This window comes from Bos mutus, chromosome 15 (assembly GCF_027580195.1).
Source record: "Bos mutus isolate GX-2022 chromosome 15, NWIPB_WYAK_1.1, whole genome shotgun sequence".
Taxonomy (NCBI): Eukaryota; Metazoa; Chordata; class Mammalia; order Artiodactyla; family Bovidae; genus Bos; species Bos mutus.
In genome coordinates, this window is record NC_091631.1 from 31,136,185 (window position 1) to 31,159,185 (window position 23,001).

Below are 23,001 nucleotides of genomic sequence, written 5' to 3' on the forward strand. Positions count from 1 at the left end.
CACATGGTGTATGTACATTTATTTTGCCTTTTAGTGGTAATGTACTGTGCATACTATTCTTTCTAATATTTTTTCACTTACAGGTGTATCTTAGAGATAGTTCTTTATTAGCATTTATGAATTTACCTTGTTCTTTTTAACACCTGCATAGCATTCTATCCTATAGCCATATCATCACTATATATATATATGTAAGAATTGATCTAGTGATGAATATTTGTTTCCATTTATCACTGCAGTCGCTATTCTCATATGGTAGTGAGTTGCTTATAGATGAGTATATTGGTGAGGTAAATCCCTTCAGTGGAATTGCTGAGCCAAAAAGTATGTGCGTTCAAAATTTTGGTAGACATTGCCAAACTGACTTCCAAAAAGGTTGCTCAGATAAAATTTTGGAAGATCTTCTTGCTCAGCAACTTAAAAATTATCCATTTGTGTTTCAATTCCTTTCTTAACTACATTTCAGAGGACAGAGGGAAAGATGGGTAGATCCAGCCAGGCCCTTTGCACACGGAATTTATTTACCATGCATATCTGCACAGATTAGAAATCAGTTTTAACTGAAGGTAATAGAGTGATTCGTTGGCTGTCTGTAAATATGTATCACATGTTAAAGAGACTGAGAGAAAACTGAGTGAGTTGTTTGTGTTCATGTGTATTATCTTGAAGATAGGTGAGAAACAAAAATTAATGACATCAAAAACTTGTATCTAAAATATAAATTTTGATAATCAAGTATCTCAGTTCTCCATAAATCATGCAAAGCCCCTACCTGCCTTTGGCAACAAAGATGCCCTTAAAAGTTTAAGAGAAAGTGAGGAGTTTTGTATAGATTTTTCTAGTCCTCAGACATGGATCCTTATATGGCAACACTGATAGTATTTTGAAAAATTGGCTCTATTTTCCTCTATCCAAAATGATTATTAGTACCTAATTGCTTTCTTTCCTTTAAATGGCTTTATAGCCTACAAAAGCTCTGTAACAATGGCCAGTTCTGCTTTAAAACATCACTGTCACAGCAATATTTTGTTTAAAACCTGTTAAAGGACTATGGATTTGATTAGCCTTAGAATTAATGTAATTGTTTATCATATATTGTTATGTACAGTTTAAAATGGAAAATAAAGATATGTATTAGTATTTATATGGCTCCAATACTTTTGGATTAATAGCTAATCTAAAAACATGTTTTAGGATGATAATATAGTCCCTTTTATGCTCATATTCTTTCCCTTTTTAGAGATACTGTAAGCACAATAGGGAAAGTCACATTTATGTTTTTACTTATGTACAACTTATATGTTTTCTTCTAGTCTTTTAATGTATGTGTTTTTAAGCCTAGTTAGGATACTCAATTTATATAATTTTTTTCCTTAATATTAGGTATGGATTTCTATTCTACAACAATAATACTTAGTGTTATCTCTTGTATCCTGTATCAATTTTAGTTCTGAAATCAGGGCTGAAAGGTAACAAATTTTGTGAAAATAAGTCTAATTATCTTAATTATGGGTTTTTGTTTTTTTAAACCTTCACCAGCGCCTGAATTCTGCAATTATCTATGACCGAGATTTCTCTTATAATTACTTTGGCTTTAAGGTAAATAATGGGTTTCAAATAAGTGGGAATTCCTTCTTCAGTTAGGAAATGCAGTTTTTTGTTTATGTTTTAGTGATATAATTATAAAGGTAGTAATTTGTTGGGAGTTGGGATGGTCCTGAGGGATTAGTGTGGTTAGGGTAGTGGTGATTGTTTGAATTAAAGAAAGATAGCTTATTCATTTGCAGTTTTCAAATTTTCCAAATACTATTTCTGGATACCTGTGGAGTTATGCAAGTAATTTGTCAGAATGATTCAATATTATTCTGTATATGCAACAACTATTTATTGAATTCCTACTATGTGCTAAGTGATTTTCTAGGTACTTTTTTGTTGATAAACTGTTATATAGTGATTGAGAATGTGGATGCTGATGTCAGACCACCTAGGTTCAAATCACTGCTTCATTTCTTATTAGCAAGGTACTTAATCCCTTTGTCCTTCAGTTTTCTCATCTTTAGAATGGGGATAATAATAAAATTTCAATATCAAATGCTCTTGAAGTTTAAGTGAGTGTGTGTTTGTTGCTTTGATCAGTACCTAGGCTGTTTTAAGGATTTTATAAATGTTAATGATATGAACCATTATAATATAGTGAATACCACAACTTCTGCTATTAACATTATACATATTAATGTAGAGTTAGCTTTTTCCAGAAATTTTCAGGCATTCTTTTCCGAAAAAATAGTCAATTGATAATGTTCTAAGCTAAAGCTAGTAAATATAAATACGATATTCTTGTCATTTAAGATTATTTTAAAAACTGAGTAGATTTAAACAGTTGCATATTGTGAATGATATGTCTACTATGTCTTTAAAAACTATGCTCTGGAAGTTTTTCGGTTGTTTTGCTTTTTCTAGACACTGGAGCGATCCTATTTGTTGAAGATCAATGGGAAGGGTGAGACATGAATGTGTTTGTGTGTTATATTTTCTGTTCATTGTATTGAAAATAGAACTTTAAGCTATTTGCCTTAACATTTCTATTTAAACTCTAAGTAACACTTTAAACTTTAGGTTTAGTTTATGAATAATCTTGCTGCTTATTGGTATAAAATTTTTTAAATTTCTTTTGTTGTTCCTTTTTTTAGACTCAAGTACATATCTCAGCCTAGTTTTCATGTGAAAAATTTATCTTGTTTTTAGTGGCTGAAAGACCACAACACATGTTGATGAGGGTATCTGTGGGGATTCACAAAGAAGATATTGATGCTGCTATTGAAACCTACAACCTTCTTTCTGAGAAGTGGTTTACCCATGCCTCTCCCACTCTCTTCAATGCTGGTACCAACCGCCCACAACTTTCTAGGTATATGTCACCTATAGTCACTTTTAACATCCTAAAATGCTTTTGACTAGGGAAATAAACCTTGACCTGAAGAAACTAGACAGTTCATCACATAAAAATTAATTTGATAAACATTTAATCATTAAATGAGATTTACTTTCTGAAAAACTCTCTTATTGCATTGTGGTAAACAAATTGATGAGAGACAAACGCCAGTAGTGAAATTTTAAGCTTGTTTCTGGTGATGGTTGTACAACTCTGTAAATATACTAAAACCCATCAGTTGTACACTTTAAATGGAGAATTGTATGGTATGTGAATTATATCTCAATAAAGTATTTTCTGATAATAATTAGAGGATTCTAGTAGTAGTCTGTATGAGAGTAGGTATTTTGGGTTAGGGAAGTGAAAGTAGAGATTGAGAGAAGTAGACTGATTTAAGAGATTTAGGAGGTAAAATTGACAGAATTGATGATTTGAATGAGTCATTCAAAGAGTGGTTCCTGAGTTTATGGGTAAATAACAAGATTTATTATGGTGTCATTTTCTGAGAAAGGAAACACTGGAACAGAGTCCAGTAATGTATTAAAAAAAAAAAAAACAGCTAATACACCCTAAGCAAGTTGGGTTATCCCAGGAATTGAAGAATATGCTAACATCAAAAAGTGTATTAATGTAATTCATTGCCCTAACATTTTATATCATTTAATACTTTCATAAAAAAATAGCAAAATAGATGTAGAAAATAACTTCCTTTCTTTGGTAAAAGATATCCACTAAAAACTTAGATCTGTTGGACCTCTGTTTTTAGCATTGTAGTGGAGGCCTGAGCCAGCATTGTAATTGTAAGATAAGAAAAAAAATGGTTGGAAATGAGGGAATGAAACTAAAGATTCCTCAAGAGCATCTATAGACAAGTTATTAGAAGTAAAAGGATTTCAGCAGAATGTGTGTGTGTGTACGTTAATTGCTCAGTTGTGTCCGACTCTTTGCAATCCCATGGACTATAGCCTGCCAGGCTCGTCTGTCCATGGAATTCTCCAGGCAAGAATACTGGATTGGGTAGCCATTCCCTTCTCCAGGGAATCTTCCTGACCCAGGGATCAAACCTGGGTCTCCTGCATTGCAGGCAGATTCTTTACCATCTGAGACACCAGGGAAGCCCTTCAGTAGAATATCTGGATATAAATTCAACATAAATTAATTAATTGAATTTTTGTACTTTAGCTGTTAGAAGATTTAAGGAGCTTCCCATGACTCAGTGATAAAGAATTCGCCTGCCAATGCAGAGGACATGGGTTCAATCCCTGTGTTGGGAAGATCTCTTAAAGAAGGATGTGGCAACCCATTCTAGTGTTCTTGCCTGTGATATCCCATGGACAGAGGAGCCTGGTGGGCTACAGCCCATGGGGTTGCAAAAGAGTTGGACACAGCAAATAAAAAACGAAACCAAAAAAAGAAGATTTAAATTTTAAAATGTGTAATAGTGGAAGGTACTCAGGAATAAATCTAATGAAAGGTGTGCAAAGCTTTTAAGGAAAAAATTCTAAAACGTAATTGAAGGACGTTATATAACAAATCGAGAGTGATCATATTTTCATAAATGGATTTAATGTTATAACAATGTCAGTTTTTCCCAAGTTAATCTACAGATTCAGTGTAATTCCAGTCAGAATTTCAACATGCTGATTCTGAAATAAATATGGAGGAGCAAATGGCTAAGAATAATCTAGTGCTGGTCAAATACACCAAATCCTAATCCCTGAAATTTATAAATGTTACCTTATAAGGAAAAACAGTTTTTCAGGTATGACTAAGATCTTTTTTTTTTTTTAATCACAAATAATACTTTTAATTATTTAGCTTCTTAGAGTATCCACAAAACAGAAACTGACAAATCCATATTATTATTTAGTCAGATAGTTGTTTCTGACTCTTTTGCAAATCCATGGACTGTGGCCCGCCAAGCTTCTCTGTCCATGGTATTTTCCAGGCAAGAATATTGGAGTGGGTTGTCATTTTCCCCCTCCAAGAAAGATCTTGACATAGGGAGATTATCCCAAATTATTCAGGTGGGCCCTGAATCTAATAAAAAATATCCTTATAAGACAGAGGCTAAGGGAAATATAAGACATACAGAGAAAAGAAGGCAGTATGTAGATAGAGACAGAAATTGGAGTGAGGTAGCTATAAGCAGAGGAGCCCAGAAGCTGGCTCGTCTAGGAATGTTCTCCACTAGAGCCTCTGGAGGAATGTTCTTGATTTTGGCCCAGTGAAACTGATGCTGAGCTTCTTACCTCCTAAACTGTGAGAGAATTAATTTCTATTTTAAGCCACCAAGTTAGTGGCATTTGTTAGGGTAGCCACAAGAAATTAATATAAATAGCAAGATAGTTTTGAAGAAAAAGTCCTGCTATATTCAGGACTACTATAAATCTATGTTTATCTATCCTAGAGTAAACACCCTACTTTGTGGATTGTATGAGAACTTGATGAATAACAGATGTCATTGCATTTCATTGGGAAAACAGTACTAGGAAAATTGGTTATCCTATAGGGAAATGTATAATTAGATTTCCTTTCTTCATGTCATATACAGAAATAAATTCAAGAAAAAAATATAAATATGAAAGTAAAATCTTTTAGAAGAACATGTAGAAAAAATAAATATTTTCCTCCCCAGCTTTTTAATATGAATTTCAAACATTTAGAAAAATTTGAAGAAAAGGAGTGAACTCCACTCATACACCCACTTATGCCTAGATTTTAAAAAGTACTGATATTTTGCATATACATGTATTTTTTATTTTTGTCTTTAAAATTAAAAATATTTTTGGCTAAGTCATTTGACAGCGAGTTGCAGACGTCATAACTATCAACTTACATCTTGATAGAATATATATGACCTCCGAGGAGTGAAAGGTTTCTTAAAATAGATATAATAAGCAAACAACATAAAGGACAAATTGACTACATTAAAATTTTAAACTTCAGCAAACCAAATACAGTGAAAAAGATTTCAGATGGTGAGAGGAAACTTGCAATGTACGTTAACTGTTGAAAGATTATAAGAAAAAGACACAAAACCAAATAGAAACATGGGCTAATTTGTAGAAGAAACTGATTGGCTGTTAAACACGTGAGATGATGTTAAACTTTGCTTTTAATTAAGAAAGTGAAAATTAACATCATAATGAGATATTTCATACCCAACAGATTGATACAAGTTAAAAGGCTGATGAACTAAGTATTGGTAAGCATGTGGGCAGGCTCATGCATTGATTGATATAGTATACTTACTCATTCACTTTGGAGACTCTTTAGTAAAGTGGAACACATACATATCTTTTGACTCAGAAATTCCTTTCCTAGGTTTACACCCCATAGACAATCCTTAGATATAAACACAAGGAGATATGTTTAAAAACTTCCACAGGAGCATTGTTTAGAATAGCAAACAAGTTGGAAATAATCTAAATGTCCACCAGCAGGCAAATGGACAAATATATTGGTATATTCATACAATGGAATACCTTACAGCAATGAAAATAAACTAGTCCTATATCAGTAGGAATGACTCTCTAAAACAATACTGAGTTAAATAAAAGCGGGTTGCAGAACAATAGTATGAAACCAGAAATTTTTTAAAAATGTGGAACATATGTAAATGCTAAAGGAACGTAGAAAGCATGGAAACAGCATATATTATATATATATATATTATATTAGGTTATATTTGTAGTATCAAATTTCTTGAGGCAGATGGTAAGTACAAAGTATATGTTATAAATTCTCTGTTATTTGTGAATGTCTGAATATTCAGTAGAAAAAGTCAAAAGATAAAGTCTATTTGTTTGGATGAATATTAAAGTTGGTAAAAGGAATCATTGGTAGAATAAGGGTCCTGGAGTAGGAGGATGAGATTCAAATCACAGGTAGAAGGATTGTCTTTAAAAAGACTGTAAGGGAGCTAAATTTTGATGGACATATCAAATTTGGTTCATTATTGGATTGGTGGGGTTTTTTTTCATAAATGTTTAAATTTCTTGGCTTGAAAAGATGTTAAGTATGCTTAGGAATTTATATCAGAAAATGTTATAATGACACATTTGTAATCCGGTGAATAGGTAAGCTAATATTTACCTATCCCTAAGACTTTCATGTAGGCTCATCATCTAGAGTAGATGGCAAGATGATTTTAAAACAATGTATGCTGATATGTTTCATTGTGTCATATCCAGGTTTTGGTTCTTTTTCCTTCTAAAAACATCTAAAAAAATTTTTTTTTCCTTCTAAAAAAAAATTTGTAAGTTTTAGATCATTTATTTGCCTTATTCTCTTTGAATTACATAGTTGTTTTTTGACTCTCCTTCATTTCCTTGCTGAATTGTGACTTTTTCCCCCTATAGCTGTTTCCTTCTGAGTATGAAAGATGATAGCATTGAAGGCATTTATGACACTCTAAAGCAGTGTGCATTGATTTCCAAGTCCGCTGGTGGAATTGGTGTTGCTGTGAGTTGTATTCGAGCTACTGGCAGCTACATTGCTGGGGTAAGCTTCTGTTGTGTGACTAAAAATATGTGGCTGGAGGGACTCAAGTCCATAAACAACCAGGGTTGTGGTTGAGAAGGCATTTGCGGGAGTGTGGGAGACCTGGATCTCTGTTAATTACTAGCTGGCTGTGCAACTTACAATGAGTGAGTTCACTACTTCTATCTTATTAGAGGTTGGTTAGTTGGGCTCTAGGGTCCTTTTTCCCACTCCAGTATTCTTGCCTGGAAAATCCCATGGACGGAGGAGCCTGGTAGGCTGTAGTCCATGGGGTCGCTAAGAGTCGGGCACGACTGAGCGACTTCACTTTCACTTTTCACTTTCATGCATTGGAGAAGGAAATGACAACCCACTCCATTATTCTTGCCTGGAGAATCCCAGGGACAGAGGAGCCTAGCGGGCTGCCGTCTGTGGGGTTGCACAGAGTCGAACACGACTGAAGCGACTTAGCAGCAGCAGCAGGGTCCTTTTTAGCTCAGATTTTGGAATTCTGATTTACTTTAGCAATAATAATATTAATAGCTTTTATTATTCATTGCTTCAGTTCAGTTCAGTCGCTGAGTTGTGTCCGACTCTTTGTGACCCCATGAATTGCAGCACGCCAGGCCTCACTGTCCATCACCAACTCCCAGAGTTCACTCAAACTCACGTCCATTGAGTCGGTGATGCCATTCAGCCATCTCATCCTCTGTCGTCCCCTTCTCCTCCTGCCCCCAATCCCTCCCAGCATCAAAGTCTTTTCTAATGAGTCAACTCTTCGCATGAGGTGGCCAAAGTACGGAGTTTCAGCTTTAACATCATTCCTTCCACAGAACACCAGGGACTGATCTTTAGAATGGACTGGTTGGATCTCCTTGCAGTCCAAGGGACTCTCAAGAGTCTTCTCCAACACCACAGTTCAAAAGCATCAATTCTTCGGATTCATTGCTTACTATATGCTAAATGTTATAAAAATTTTATGTGAATTACTACAACCTTATGAGATAGATAGATATTACAAACACAGTAAACTTTACTCCTTACAGTGACTTTGTGAGTATAGCCACTGTTGTTTTCATTTTACAAGTGAGGAAGCTGAAGCTTACAAAGTTAAATTACTTCCAGAGATTAGTCATTTAATATGTGATAGAGCCAGGGTTCAAGCTTAATCATTAATACTTTATGAGGGAAATTTCAGCTCTTTTAGTTCACTATTCACTGGGAGTCAAGATCATGGTTTTGGGTGGAATCTTAAAAATAATGCAAATGAATGCGTATGCATGACAGAAACAGACTCACAGATAAAGAAGACAAACTTATGGTTACCAAATGGTCAGGGAAGCAGGGAGTGACAAATTAGGGATATGGCATTAACTGATATATAAACTACTATATATAAAATATTTAAGCAAGGATATACTGTATAGAATAGAGAATTATACCCATTGTATTATAATAACGTATAATGGAGTATAATATGCTGAAATCACATTCAGTATAAAATACTGAATCACTATGCTGTATACCTGAAACTAATAACAATATTGTAAATCAACCATACTTCAATTTAAAAAACAAAAGAAAAAAGGTAATGATTTTGAGTAAGACCTGGATTTAAATCCTGTCTCTACTAATTACTAGTAGTGTGGCCTAATAGAAGTTATTTTACTTCTCTGAGTTGTTTCCTCCTCTATAAGGTGAAGAAAATGTCTCGCCCTATAGAAAGAGAGTCCAGAAGAAAACCATTCTGTTATGTGGTGTTCATTACCTTTCTGCTTAAAGGCTTGCCTTGGGTTAGAATGATTATTTTAAAAAATTGATAGGTATCTCATCTTCATTCTAGAATGTATTTATTGGAGAATCTCCATTTGCCTTATTGTCTTGATTTATCCACTGCATATAATTCTTACTATAAATCGCCTTGAATTCTTTTGGGAAAAATATACTGTAGTAGGGTTTTTACTCTACCCAAAGTATTTCATTATATGATGACCTTTTGAAAGTATGGGGGTTTAAATTCAACTATGCTGATTTTGGATTCGTTTGACTTATAGTTATTTCTCATCGTAAGCTAGAGATGCCATGAAATAATGTTGTACATATTTGTAATTTATTCCACAGTTTTATGTTGGGCATTATGTTTTCAAAGCAGAGGTAGAGATGGGGAGCAGATGACACTAGACTGGGAGAGAGTAATTTGCCTGCTGTTGAGCCATCTTCTTCTTTTCCTTGCTGACCCCCTCTTGTTCCTCTGGATGACTTTATCCTGTTTCTTTTTCAGACTAATGGCAATTCCAATGGTCTTGTACCGATGCTGAGAGTATATAACAACACAGCTCGATATGTGGATCAAGGTGGAAACAAGGTATGCTTTGTGAGTGAAAGCCCTAGAAATCAGAACTGAAAATCTCATATAAGCTATAATAAGATAGCTCACTATGTATGTTTCTAACAACTCTGTTTTTTTCCACTTTTATGATCAATTTAATGTGTGTATACTTTTTACTTAAAGTATAGACACTTGAAGTATACATATACAATATATATTATACATATATAATTTGATGATTATATTCTTGTGTAATCACACCAGTCAAGCCATAGAACACAGACACCAGTGTGTCTCCTTGTGTACCTTTGTATTAATCATCCATCACTCCTACACATACATACGTTATCCTTGGCTCCAGGCAGCCAGTGATCTAGTCAGCTTTCTTACAAGACAGTTTATTTGCAAAGAATTTCTAAAGTGGTGACTCATATTGATACCTTGGAGGGAGGGCATGGCGACCCACTCCAGAATTCTTGGCTGGAGAATCCCCATAGACATAGGAGCCTGGCAGGCTATAGTCCATGGGCTCGCAAACAGTTGGACACGTCTGAGCAATTAAGCACATATTGATACCTAATCTTGAAAAGGGGTTGTAATATTTTTTCTAGGTTTTTATTAAAAAAAAAAAGAGACAAAAAGCAAAACTTGGCCTGTTTTATAGAGGGAAAAATAGAGAGTACTGGGCCATTTTTCCAATGTTATCAGCAGGATACTTTGCAGCCATCTAGCCTATCTAATGGAATCTGTGAGGACCTTGATAAGACATACCACCTTTTTGTGATCTTTAATAAAAAGCACAACTTATTGTCAAAGTTAAAGCAATTTTTGGGGCTTTACATACACGTCACAGAGTGTAAAGTGAGCTGCATGACAGCTGAAGAGGAAGCTTCATCTCTAGTTCACTGTGTCACTTTGGATAAATTATTTAGTCTTTCTTGTTCTACATTTTCTTTGTGTTAATTGTTCTTTTTTTACACCTAGGATTGTATTGTATACTATAAAATATAAAGTAGTAGTATTTTTCTACTACTTTATATTTTATAGTACTTTTATTTGTATTATCTCATGTAATTCATTAATTGTAGTGAAGATCCAAGAAGATATTATTGAAGTGCTTTGGAAAATATGAAGTTCCTTTATTTCATTCTGATTCTGAAAAGAATAATGATTTATTTACCTTTAGCGACCTGGGGCATTTGCTATTTACCTGGAACCTTGGCATTTAGACATCTTTGAGTTCCTTGATTTAAAGAAGAACACAGGAAAGGAAGAGCAGCGTGCCAGGGACCTTTTCTTTGCCCTTTGGATTCCAGATCTCTTCATGAAGCGAGTGGAGACTAATCAGGTGAGAGATAGTTACTTGTTAGTAATAACAACTTGGTTCATATGAGTTTTCTCCTCAATCATCTTAAATCATGCTTAGGAAGAATCTACCTATATGTTATGCAACAGCAAGGCATGCTGAGCAAGAGATGGCTTTCTTGCCTTCTTGGATTTTTATTTTCTAAAGCAGATGCTCTAAATGCTTTAGGAGTCACGAACAAATAGGCAGAACTAGATGTTTGGACTTGAGCCTAAATATTATTTCTGAAGCAGAATTTTAAGACAGTCTATGGAGGCCACCCTCTCCCTTGTAGTATTCCTAATGGACCATGTGTGATTGGTTATTTGAAGTTTCTTATGGTTGGTATTCTTCTTCCCTTGGCAGGACTGGTCTTTGATGTGTCCAAATGAATGTCCTGGTCTGGATGAGGTCTGGGGAGAAGAATTTGAGAAGCTATATGAAAGGTATGGAAAAAATACAAAAGTAATAATGTTTTAACCTTGTTTCTTTTATTTATAGGATGTAAATTTCAAAACTATGTCAATTATTAGCCTAGTTTCTAGGATTCTTCAGAAGCATCTAGAAGAGAATGTGACTAGTAATTTTGTTTTAGTGTGTTTTCTTCCTGAATCTTCACCAAAATTTTGGTTTGTCTTTATTAAAACTTTGGAGGGACTTCCCTGGCTGTCCAGTGGTTAAGACTCCACTCTACCACTGCAGAGGCCACAGATTTGATCCCCGATTGGGGAACTAAGATCCAGCATGCTGCGTGGCATGGCCAAAAAAATTACTCATGACAAACTTCCCTCCAGCCCCATGGCCAGGATGCCCAGGTAGGGGAACACCCCCAATGGCAGTGGCTGGACAGAAAGTATGGAAGGAAGCGAGGAGGGCAGTGAGGGGGTGGGGGGCGATGAGGGCCCTGACAGATACAGAGGGTGTCTGGAGTACAGACATTGAGCAGAGCTTCCAGGAGGCCACGGCCTCTTACCTATCCTGTGGCCAGTGGAAAATCTTATTCAATGGAGTCAGGTTGTATGGTTGTGATAAACTGATTGCCTGCAACATCAAACTGAGAACATGGAAGACCTAAACTCGCAAACAGTCTCTAGTCATGTCCAGGCTTTGGTCCAGGGGAGGTCTGGGGAAATCCAGCTGATGCTCAAGGCACTGAATGTGGACCAGGTTTCCAAGGACAAGGCTTTCCAGACAATGACTTCTGTGTCCTTTGCCCAGCTCATCTCAGCACCTTCCCTGCAGGCCAGACTGGATCCCACCAGTCCTCAGGCCCCAGAACCTTTCCATTTTAGGTCGGGGCTTCTGGGCCCTCCTGGAATGTTCCAGATGTGAAGCCATTCTCAAAACACTGTTCTTGTCACTGAATCCTCCATCTACTGCTCTGCCAGGGTATGAGCTTCCCAAGCCCTCTCATCCTTTGCTTTGCTCCCACCTGCCACATCACCCCCAGCCTGGTAGGCTTGGGCTCTGGGCACTGCTCGGTCACAGCACCTGTTTGTACACATCAGCCTGCGCTGCCCCAACCCTGGAGTGCCCTGCCTCGAGAATGTGGACATCTGACAGATTTATGACAAATTCCCTGAAAAAAGAGGGGCTGTAGGAGCTGTGTGACCGTGGGGCCAGCCATACTTTCTTCCTGGTCAGGTTCTGGGTGGACCTGACCTAGGGCCCAAGTGGTGAGGAGGTGGGGCCGCCAGCGGCAGCAGTGGCTTCTGTGGAGAGAGCAGCCAGTATGAGAGCCTGGACCACGTGACCCTTGCCTGTTCCTTTAAGGTCTGCTCCTTTGGCAAGCAGGTGGTGGAAAAGGTGTAGACAGAACATGCCCTGATGGAGGATGGGAGGTTTGTGTACCACATGTTGCACTCACCCACGTGCAAGCACCTGGTGAATTTTCTCACAAGCTGCGGCAGCTGCTGGAGCGCCATGCGATGAACAGCATCCTGGAGAACTTTACCATCCTCCGGGTGGTGACACAGAGACACCTAGGAACTGCTGCTCTGCACTGCCTACATCTTCGAGGTCTTTACCAGTGAACAGGGTGCCCAGCACCACATTTACTGCCTGGTTAGGGACTGAAGGGGGACCCCAGGAGTGGCTCATCCCCAGAATACCCTCCTCTCAGGAAGGACCTACAGCTTTCCTCTTACTTGGGGAGGGGCTGCTCCTTAAAAACTGTGTTGTGAGTTGAACGTGCTGGGACTGTGAGGAAAGGATGGATCCTGACATTGGAACCTCACAGAGGTCTCTGAAAGCACAGATCACTCCAGAGTATTAGACACAGGGAACAGAAGTATGACAACCCTTGGGACACCACTGGTTCTGTCTCTAACAGGCACCCTCCCCCTTTTCTGTTTTGGATGTTTTGGAGGGCCCCCAGCAGCAGCAGTTACACATTGGCTTGTCCCTCTCTGTTGTTAAGCGCCCTCCCTCTTGCCAGTCTGCCTTTCCTTACCACCCGCATCCCAGTACCCTGATAATCGAATGTTGAAAGTTAACCCTTTCTGTGCAGGAGCAGACCAGGTGGGCCCTGGAAATATTTCTTTTTTAATATAACAAAAGATAATTATTAAGAAACAGAACAAAAATCTTTGGGACATGTAAATAGGTGTTCAAGTTAAATCATATTTTAATAGATCCTCTAAACAATTAATGCAGAGTTATTAATTTGCTTTGTTATAAAGTACATTTGATAAAGCAAGTTATGCTTTTGTATTATACACAGGAATTGAGAGCAACTGGGGTGCACGTGTCAGAAGTTCATTAAGTAATAGCACCAGAGTACTGCTGTAGCACAATGGCACTATTTAACTACTTCAGTCTTTGTTCCTTTTTATTAAGGAAGGTATTATTGATTTAGTGAGTCTGGCTTTAGCCATAGTAAAATGTGTATCATATTCCTAATTTTTTTCCCTTAGCAAAACTTAGTAAAAATTTAAGAGTTTTCAATATTTTATATTTTGGTGCTTCTCTTCATGTTGTCTGCAATAAAGATTTTCTTAGGGAATATTAAAATAATACTAGCTTTGCCTTCCAGGTATGAGAAAGAAGGTCGTGTCCGCAAAGTTATAAAAGCTCAGCAGCTTTGGTATGCCATCATTGAGTCTCAGACAGAGACAGGTACCCCGTATATGCTCTACAAAGATTCCTGTAATCGGAAGAGCAACCAGCAGAACTTGGGAACCATCAAATGCAGCAACCTGTGCACAGAAATAGTAGAGTATACCAGCAAAGATGAGGTAGGTAGAAAAACTTCTGCCTCAGGTACTGAGAGAAGAATCTTAGGAGTTTGTGAATTGTTTGTGAATCTCTCACTTGATTTCCCTTGAGTTGAGTGAAGGGAGTATTCATAGCTTGCTGTAAGCAGAAGGGCACTGAAATAGATTATAAAGGAAGGAAGAGGTATGACGTGTGCCCTTAAAAATCTTCTAGTCTTAGCCATATAGAAAAGACTGTAGACTTTTTCTTACACACACATTGTTGTAATAATCTTTTCATGAGAAAAATAGCAATACATAATTATTTAGGTTAGAGTTAGGACAAACACAGTAACGTGTTAGAGTGTGTATTCAGTTTAAAATATGTAAGCATGAGAGTCCTTTCAGTGAATGTGAGACAAAATTCTCATCTCAAATCTTTAAGGCCATTCATAGAAGAGGCAAGGCTGGAAATGGGATATAGATTTGGTTATTTTAAAAAGAAGTTTATGAAAAAGCTTTCTATTTGGGAAGAACCACCAGTATGACAGATTAGAGACAGGGATAGGTTTTGCGCAGGGAGTGGAAAGTAAGTTTATTGTGATGGAGCAGATATATTAAAGGAGGGATGGCTGTGGTTGAGGGAAGAGAGAAAGTACGTGAAAGCTGGCATATTTCAGACATAGGAAAGCCCTTGTAGATTTTTGAAAGGAAAATAGCATTGCTAGGATGGGAAGGATAGCTCTTGATTCTGGTTATAGAATGGCTTGGTGTGAGAAGCAGTTGGAAGTTACTTTATAGAGATTGTTGCGTTAGTCAGATGACAGACTGTGTGGATATTGGATGTAAGCTATGAAAATGAGGAGGAAGGAACAGATCCTGAATTCTAGGACCTAAAAACATGACAGATGAAAAGTCAAAGAAAATGGTAAGTGAGCTGAACATACTGCTGAGCTTGCAGTTTGATTTAACAAAGTTTACTGACCACCAGGCATATGTAAGACACCGGACTAGGTGCTCTGAGATACAAATGAATGTGGCTCAATCCCTGCCCTCTAGAAACTTACAATTCAGTTGGAGGAAATTGGCATATATTTATATTGTTATATAGTTAGACTGTATTACAGAGAATAAAATGACCTTTTTAAAAACAAAAATCAGATCATACCATTCTCTGCACAATATTTATCTTTGACTTTCCAACCCATCCAGAGTTTGTTCATTTTTTAAAAATGGAGATATAAGTCACATACCATAAATTTCACCCTTCTAAAGGATACAGTTCTGTGATTTTTTATTAGTATATTCATAAAGTTGTACAACTATCACTGATAACTAATTCTAGAACATTGTCACCACCCCAGAAAGAAACCTTGTACCTGTTAGCATTCACTGTCTGTTCCCCTCTTCACCCATCCCCTGGCAACACTGATCTATTTTATGTCTCTGGATTTGTCTATTGTGGGCATTCCGTATGAATGGAATCATGTAATATTGGGCCTTTTGTGTCAGTTATCCATGCTGTAGTATGTATCATTACCTCATTTCTGTCCTTATAATGCCCTGTGAGATGGTACACAATTGAGTATCCCACCTCATCTGTTCTTATTTTTCCCCTTGCTCACTGTGCTCCATCCCTTCTAATTTCATTGCCATTTCTCATACTCCTGCTGCAGGAGTTTTGAGTGGTAAAATGCTCTTTTCCCCAGAGAGCCATGTGACTTGCTTTCTAACTTCTTCAGTTCTTTCTTCATATGTCACATTCTCAGTGGTGTCTCCCTTGATGACTATTTAAAAATGGCACTCCTTCCACGCTTAGCCCCAATTTCCTGCCTTATTTTTCTCCCTTGCATTTATCAGGCTTATGTGATTCGAGCTATGTTTTAAAAATGGGTACTTTGTCACCATGTGTAGAATTGATTAGGTATGAAGGGCATGAAGGAGTCTAGGTGAGAGGAGTTGAGAGTTTGGATTGGGAGAGTCATAATCAAAATGGTGAAGGAAGTATATTCATTCAGTATTATTTAGCATTTGCTATATGCCAGGTGTGGTGGTGCTAGTCCTGAAAATGTAAGGATAAAAAAGATATGATCCCTAACCTGAAAATGCTCACCACTTAGTATAGTAAGAATCACCTAAAGAGCTTTTTTAAAATTCAAACTTGGATCCTTTGTTATGGGCTGTTGGAGTCTCAGTGAGGATGAGGTAGACATGGGTAATTTGGAACAGCTTTTTACAGTGATAGAAATGTTCTGTATTGGGTGGCTACTGAGCATTTGAAATTTAACTAGTGCAATTGAGAAACAATTTTAAATTTCATGTAGTTTTTATTTAGTGGCTGTTGTATTAGACAGTGCACATCTACTGACATACATAAAAAATTATAGCACAGTGACATACGTCTGGTAAAGAGCCTTGTACTATGGAGTGTATGGTTCTTCCCCCATCTTAAGCTGTCTCACTGGTGCATGTAACTGTTCACACATGGGAATAGGTCCTGGGGTTTAGAAATGAACAGGTGAATGGTGAAGAGGAAGCAGTCAAAGATAGAAACTAAAACTTTAATGTCAACAAGTGTTAGAGGTGTACAGGGTAGTGTCATTGAAATAAAAATCATGTGATTCTTGACCCTTTTTCTTCAAATTCTAGGTTGCAGTCTGTAACTTGGCTTCCCTGGCCCTGAATATGTATGTCACATCAGAACACACATATGACTTTACAAAGTTGGCTGAAGTCACCAAAGTCATTGTCCGAAACTTGAATAAAATTATTGATATTAACTACTACCCTGTCCCAGAGGTATGAATAGATTTCTCTGCTTATTGGTGATAATTGAAATCCAAGGTGGAAGGAGTTGATCATAGTCTTCTAGTCATCATGTTATCATTGGAATGATTGGAATGGTGTGAGAAAACTGAGATAGAGAGTGTGTCATTTGGTACAGAATGTTGGTTTTACTGATCATTAATGTCATCTCTTTCTTTTCTAAATCTATTGGCACAAAGGCTAGCTTGTCGAATAAACTCCATCGCCCCATTGGAATTGGGGTACAAGGTCTGGCAGATGCTTTTATTCTGATGAGGTACCCTTTTGAGAGTCCAGAGGCCCAATTATTGAATAAGCAGATCTTTGAAACCATTTATTATGGAGCCTTGGAAGCCAGCTGTGACCTGGCCAAGGAGTATGGCCCATATGAAACCTATGAGGGCTCTCCAGTCAGCAAAGGAGTAAGTATATGGATGAAATTTCTCTTTGCCTATGGGTTCCTGTAGTAGGCTTAATGGTAGCCCTCAAAAAGATGTTCACATCCTAATGTCTGGAACCTCTGACTATTAAATTATTTGGTGTAAAAAGGATCTTTGCAGATGTAATTGAGGAGATTATCCTGGATTATCCAGGTGGGCCCTAAATACAGTCACAGTTGTCCTTACAAGAGACACAGAGAAGAAGGAGCAACACAACCATAGAGGCAGAGGTTGGAGAGCTGTAGCCACAGCCCAGGAGAATTGAAGCCACTAGAAGCTGGGAGAGGCAAAGAACCGAATCTCCCCTAGACTCTGGGGATGGAGGGGGCCTTCCCAACATATTGAATTTGGGCTTCCAGCCTCCAAGACTGCAAGAGAATAAATTTTGTTATTTTAAGCCACTAAAGTTGTAATCTGTTACACCAGACATCTGAAGCTCATATAGTCCTTTTGTTCTCTGGAGTAAAAAGTATATTCTATTTAAATCTCTTTTATTTAAAACTAATTATTGCTAAAAGACATAGGAAGACTGCTGAGTTAGTTTTATTTTTCTTTTTGGATGGGTGGGGAAAGGGAGTGGTACCTTGCATGGCTTGCAGGATCTTAGTTCCCTGAGCAGGGATCCTGAGCCCACAGTAGTGAAAACACTGAATCTTAACTACTAGATCACCAGGGAACTCCCAGGTATTAGTTTTCTATACCTAAACTTAGCAGATTAAAACAACGTACATTCAGTATCAATTTCCATGGGTAAGGAGTGCAGACTTGGGTTAGCTTAATCTCTGGGTCTCTCAAAGTCAAGATGTCAGTAGAAGCTGTGATCTCATCTCAGGCACAGTTCTCCAACCCCTCCTGGTTGTTCATTTCCTTGCAGTTCTAGAGCTCATGGCATCTTGATGCTTCAAAGCCAGTAGGAGGGAGAGTCCCTCATTTCAAGAGCCCAGTCCAGTCACCAATTTGGGCATTTTCATTTGTCAGGTCAGGGCCACCCAGGATAATCTCCCTTTTTGCTAAAAAATTAAACTGATTCTCAACCTTAATTGCATCTGCAGAAACCCTTCACATTTGTCACAATTGTGTGAGTGACATCCATCGTGTTTCCAGGTCCTGTGTATACTGAAGAGGAGGAGAGTTTGAGGGCCTATACCCCAGGAGGTGGGAATCTGAGTGCTGTCCTAGCATTCTGCCATCACACTGCCTTTATCCCCAGTAGGATGATTCTCTTCCCTGTAAAATAAGATGTTAGATTTAGTTCTCACAGTTCCTATTGATATTTAGGAACTCTACATTGTTTGAAAATAGGTGTTAATTAGCTAAGTAGATAATATTTAGAGATAGGATAGATCAAGGCTGTAAAGAAAGATGAAGGTAGAGGGTAGAGTAATTCTTTTATTGTACAAAAAGAGAATACATTTCAGCAACATGCTTTCATTTGTTAAAATTTCCTGGTTTGTAGAGATGATATGGGTCTTCTGAGAGGACTCAGCAGGGATAAGGGGAAGAGGTAAGCCTTAGTCAGCCTGCTTTGAATCAATATGACTACATAGCAGTTTGTCTAGGAAAATCTCTGGGCCTTATACTCCTTACATGACAGCATTTGTTGGGATATGGGGACATGGCAGTTAGTCATTTGCTTGGTTTTTATCATAGTTTCAGATGGTCATTGAATGATTTATCATCAATTTGGGTTGTTTGTTCCTTAGATCCTTCAGTATGATATGTGGAATGTTACTCCTACAGACCTGTGGGACTGGAACCTTCTCAAGGAGAAGATTGCAAAGTAAGTAGAGATGTAAAGTAGCTTTGGGTTCAGGTTTTCATCCTGGCTCTTTCAAACTTAGGTATGTTATTTTATCTTCTGAAATTCATCTTTTTCTCTTTTAAATGGGACTAAAAGGACCTATCTATAGAACTGTTATTGTGAAAATACTTCCTAGGACAATATATGTACAGTAGTCTGCAATGAAAACATTTTAGTACCTGGTAGGTATTATTAGTTGATGTTGTTTTAGGGCTTAACTAGCAAGAACGGGTAATTCTTTTTCTCATTAAGCATTCATATTTCCAAGTGTGTTTGCTTTTTAAATGTTTTCCACTTTTATTTATTGCTTAATTACATTGGGCCCATAAATGGCTTTCACTGAATTGATTATCATAGGACTACATTAGGGAATTTAAAGAGCTTTTGGAGGGTTTAATATATTAAACTGTTGGAGAGAAAAATGTAAAAATTGAGTCTGTAGGCCTTTTCAAGTAATAAACATAAGAAATTTGAGTGCAGGCAGAATGTTTTTCTGAGTCAATAATGAAACAGGTTGCTTTTGCTTTCTATCATGACTGTCTGACACGTCCAGGTTGATGAATATACATAGTGTTTAATGTTTGCAGAAGGAAGCAGTAGCTTTAAATGCTCTTTAAATATAGCTGTTTACCTTCAGATTGTTTCATTGCTCAAATAATATATGTTAGACAATTTAGAAAAACATACAAGTGAAAAGGGAGTAAAATGAAAATTACCCCAATACCACCTGTTTGTATTTTTTTGTCTGTCATCCTCAGACTTTCTTCTGGTTTTGTATATATATGTGTATTTACATGCAAATTCAATTTTTTAAAAAATGCCCCTGAACTCTATTTTTACTTTGTTTTTTTCTCAAAATACTGTAGTTTAAATGTCTTTTATGTATAACTTTTTAAAGTTTCAAAATTAAAATAAAAATTTCAACATAAATACACATTCATTGTTAATAAAGTTCAAGTACAGAAACAAAATAGAAAGTAAAAGCCCTTTTTTATACCTCTTCTACCAACCACTTGTCCTACAAAACAAACAAAAAAACAACTTATTTCTTTTCTCAGAGATCACCAACATGAATGGTGTATATTTTTCTAGACCTTTTTCAGTTCATTTGCAGATGTGATCAAACTTGACATATTCTGAGACTTTTTATTTAGTGATTTATTTTGGAGATCTTTCTCTTTTAGTACATGCAAATCTATTTAATGTTTTTAGTGATTACAGATGATTCCATAGTTTGGATGTATGTGACTTTTCAAAACATTTTCTTATCTGTGGACAAGAAACCACTGTCCACTTTACTGAGGGAGTAGACATGGAGCTAGTTGGTGGTTTACTTGATGCCTCACAACTAGAAAGTGACATGAAAGTGAAAGTGAATTAGCTCAGTCGTGTCCGACTCTTTGCGACCCCTGTGGACTGTAGCCTACCAGGCTCCTCCGTCCATGGAATTTTCCAGGCGAGAGTACTGGAGTGTGTTGCCATTTCCTTCTCCAGGGATATTCCTGACCCAGGGATTGAACCCTGGTCTCCCACATTGCAGGCAGACGCTTTACCATCTGAGCCACCAGGGAAGCCCTGGTGAAAGTGACGTAGAGAAGTTGAAATTTCAGTTGTATACACTCCATTAGGATATGAGGCTTGGTGCTAAGTACTGTATGAATCTAGAGGTATGGAATGCAGCAAAGGCAAGCTCTTTGTGCTCGAGAAACTAAGTAAGGTGAGACATGTACACAAATAAAATATACGTAAAGGTACAGGTCATAAAAAATATTTGCAATGCACATACTTGTATTTGACATTTTTACTTAGTGTTGTCTGCCTGATCAGGAAAGATGTTTTAGCATAGGTATCTCTTCAGCTAAGGTTTTTATTATTACTATTTTATTACTACTATTATTGTTTATTTTGGCTGTGCTGGTTCTTCATTGAGGCACGTGGGCTGAGTTGCCCTGAGGCATGTAGGATCTTAGTTTCTCAACCAGAGATCAAACCCACATCTCCTGCATTGGAAGACAGATTCTTAACCACTGGACCACCAGGGAATTCCCTAGGCTGAGCTTTGAAAGATGTGCTTAGCACAGTTTGAAGATTTTCAGAGCTCAGATACTACATTTTTAAGCATTCTCTTTGGCACTGAACGGAGTCAAGAGGTTAGCATTCTTCTAGGAACTTTAATTAACGAGGTGATAGAGGAAGTCAGGAATATTATACTTTGAGCGTCATTTTCTCTATTCATTATCTTATTCAGTATAATGAAGAGTTGTGGTGATAGACGTTTGGGTCTTACCACCTTTCACATCATTAAGTTTCCTTAAAGAGCCTAGCACAGTGATCACATAGTCTCTTAGAAAAGAGTGAGGGTTAAATGAGTGTACCTGTAACAGGTGGGGACTCTCCAACAGCCATTTGAGTGTTTCCTTGGGCAAGATGGTGTATCAAGTGCTGTGATTCTTAAGTGGCATAAGTCATGGCATGATAAAGGTTGTCAGCAGTAAAAGTTGTGCTAATTCTGTTTAGGAATCAATCATTCATTTAGGAAAAGGGCATACTGTAGAGTTGCATCCCTCTAGGGGTTAAATGCAAATGTCAGCATGTGAGTGTGGTGCATGTATGGTATTTACAGCAACTGCTTTACTACGTTGATTAAAGTAGCTGTCTTCCTGACAGATAGTAGCATAAGGACCAGCACCTAATAATCTCCTTTTCTTCAGGTATGGTGTAAGAAACAGTTTACTTATTGCCCCGATGCCTACTGCTTCAACTGCTCAGATATTGGGAAATAATGAGTCAATTGAACCTTATACCAGTAACATCTACACTCGCAGAGTCTTGTCAGGAGAATTTCAGGTGAGAAGATTACAACCAGACGTACTGGAAAGTCTTTTAGAAGCCTGATGTTAGGAGTAAATGCTACTCATATTTAAGATGCCCCTCTATCTTAGAATGGGGGCAAAGTTTTGATAAAGTGAGCTGTCATCTCTAATGTTATTTATGTTATTTCAGCATATAATAGACATTTTATAAATATCTATCAGAAGAATGAAGGATTGAGGGTTGAGTATGAAAGCAGTTTGTTGATATTAGAGTTCATGTAATGTGTAACCATTCTTTAATCATGTAGTATATGTCATATACTACGCTTTACTACGTGTGCTAAACTATAACACATATACTATAGCCTCAAATGCTTAAGTTGATGATACTCCAGATGTATAGAAGTATCTTTTAAGATAGTGGTTCTCAGCCTTGGTTACAAACTAGGAATTTGTGATTGGAAGGACCACTTTATTTTTTTTTTTTTTAGGGTTCCCAAGTAATTCTTGTGTGCAGGTTGAGAACCACTAATTTAACAGATATTTATTTGTGAATTTACAGATATTCTGAAGTAAATTTCTGTAAGGTTTGGGTTGGGTACATTTATAATTTTCTCAAGTATTTATTGTGTCCATACTTAAAACAAGAAAAGAATCATTCTACATACCCAGCTTAGGCAGTTAGCTCCTTTCACTTTTGCAGTACTGTATGTTATGTTTTGAATAACAGGTATCAGGATTTTAGAGGAATATTTCATGTGATGGGATATGTCACTCAGTTTCATAAAAAATAGAATTTACCAAGCAATCTAATGTTAAACTCCAAGTGTGTAATCCTCTTCAGGCCCTGTTGTTGT

The 23,001-nt window shown here is 37.1% G+C and overlaps 1 protein-coding gene and 1 pseudogene across 1 annotated transcript in view; both read left to right on the forward strand.

Moving 5' to 3' along the window:
- The window catches only part of RRM1 (ribonucleotide reductase catalytic subunit M1), a 40,547-nt gene that overhangs the window by 13,701 nt on the left and 3,845 nt on the right, over positions 1-23,001 (forward strand). The window contains exons 5-16 of the mRNA XM_005886649.3: positions 1,540-1,599; positions 2,461-2,500; positions 2,746-2,908; positions 7,297-7,438; positions 9,699-9,782; positions 10,933-11,094; positions 11,458-11,537; positions 14,126-14,327; positions 16,935-17,084; positions 17,291-17,512; positions 19,234-19,310; positions 22,043-22,178. Of these exons, the coding sequence (XP_005886711.2) occupies positions 1,540-1,599; positions 2,461-2,500; positions 2,746-2,908; positions 7,297-7,438; positions 9,699-9,782; positions 10,933-11,094; positions 11,458-11,537; positions 14,126-14,327; positions 16,935-17,084; positions 17,291-17,512; positions 19,234-19,310; positions 22,043-22,178 (1,518 nt within the window). The remainder of the gene's footprint in view (positions 1-1,539; positions 1,600-2,460; positions 2,501-2,745; positions 2,909-7,296; positions 7,439-9,698; positions 9,783-10,932; positions 11,095-11,457; positions 11,538-14,125; positions 14,328-16,934; positions 17,085-17,290; positions 17,513-19,233; positions 19,311-22,042; positions 22,179-23,001) is intronic.
- Positions 11,550-14,117, forward strand: LOC138990996 (transcriptional enhancer factor TEF-4 pseudogene; annotated as a pseudogene).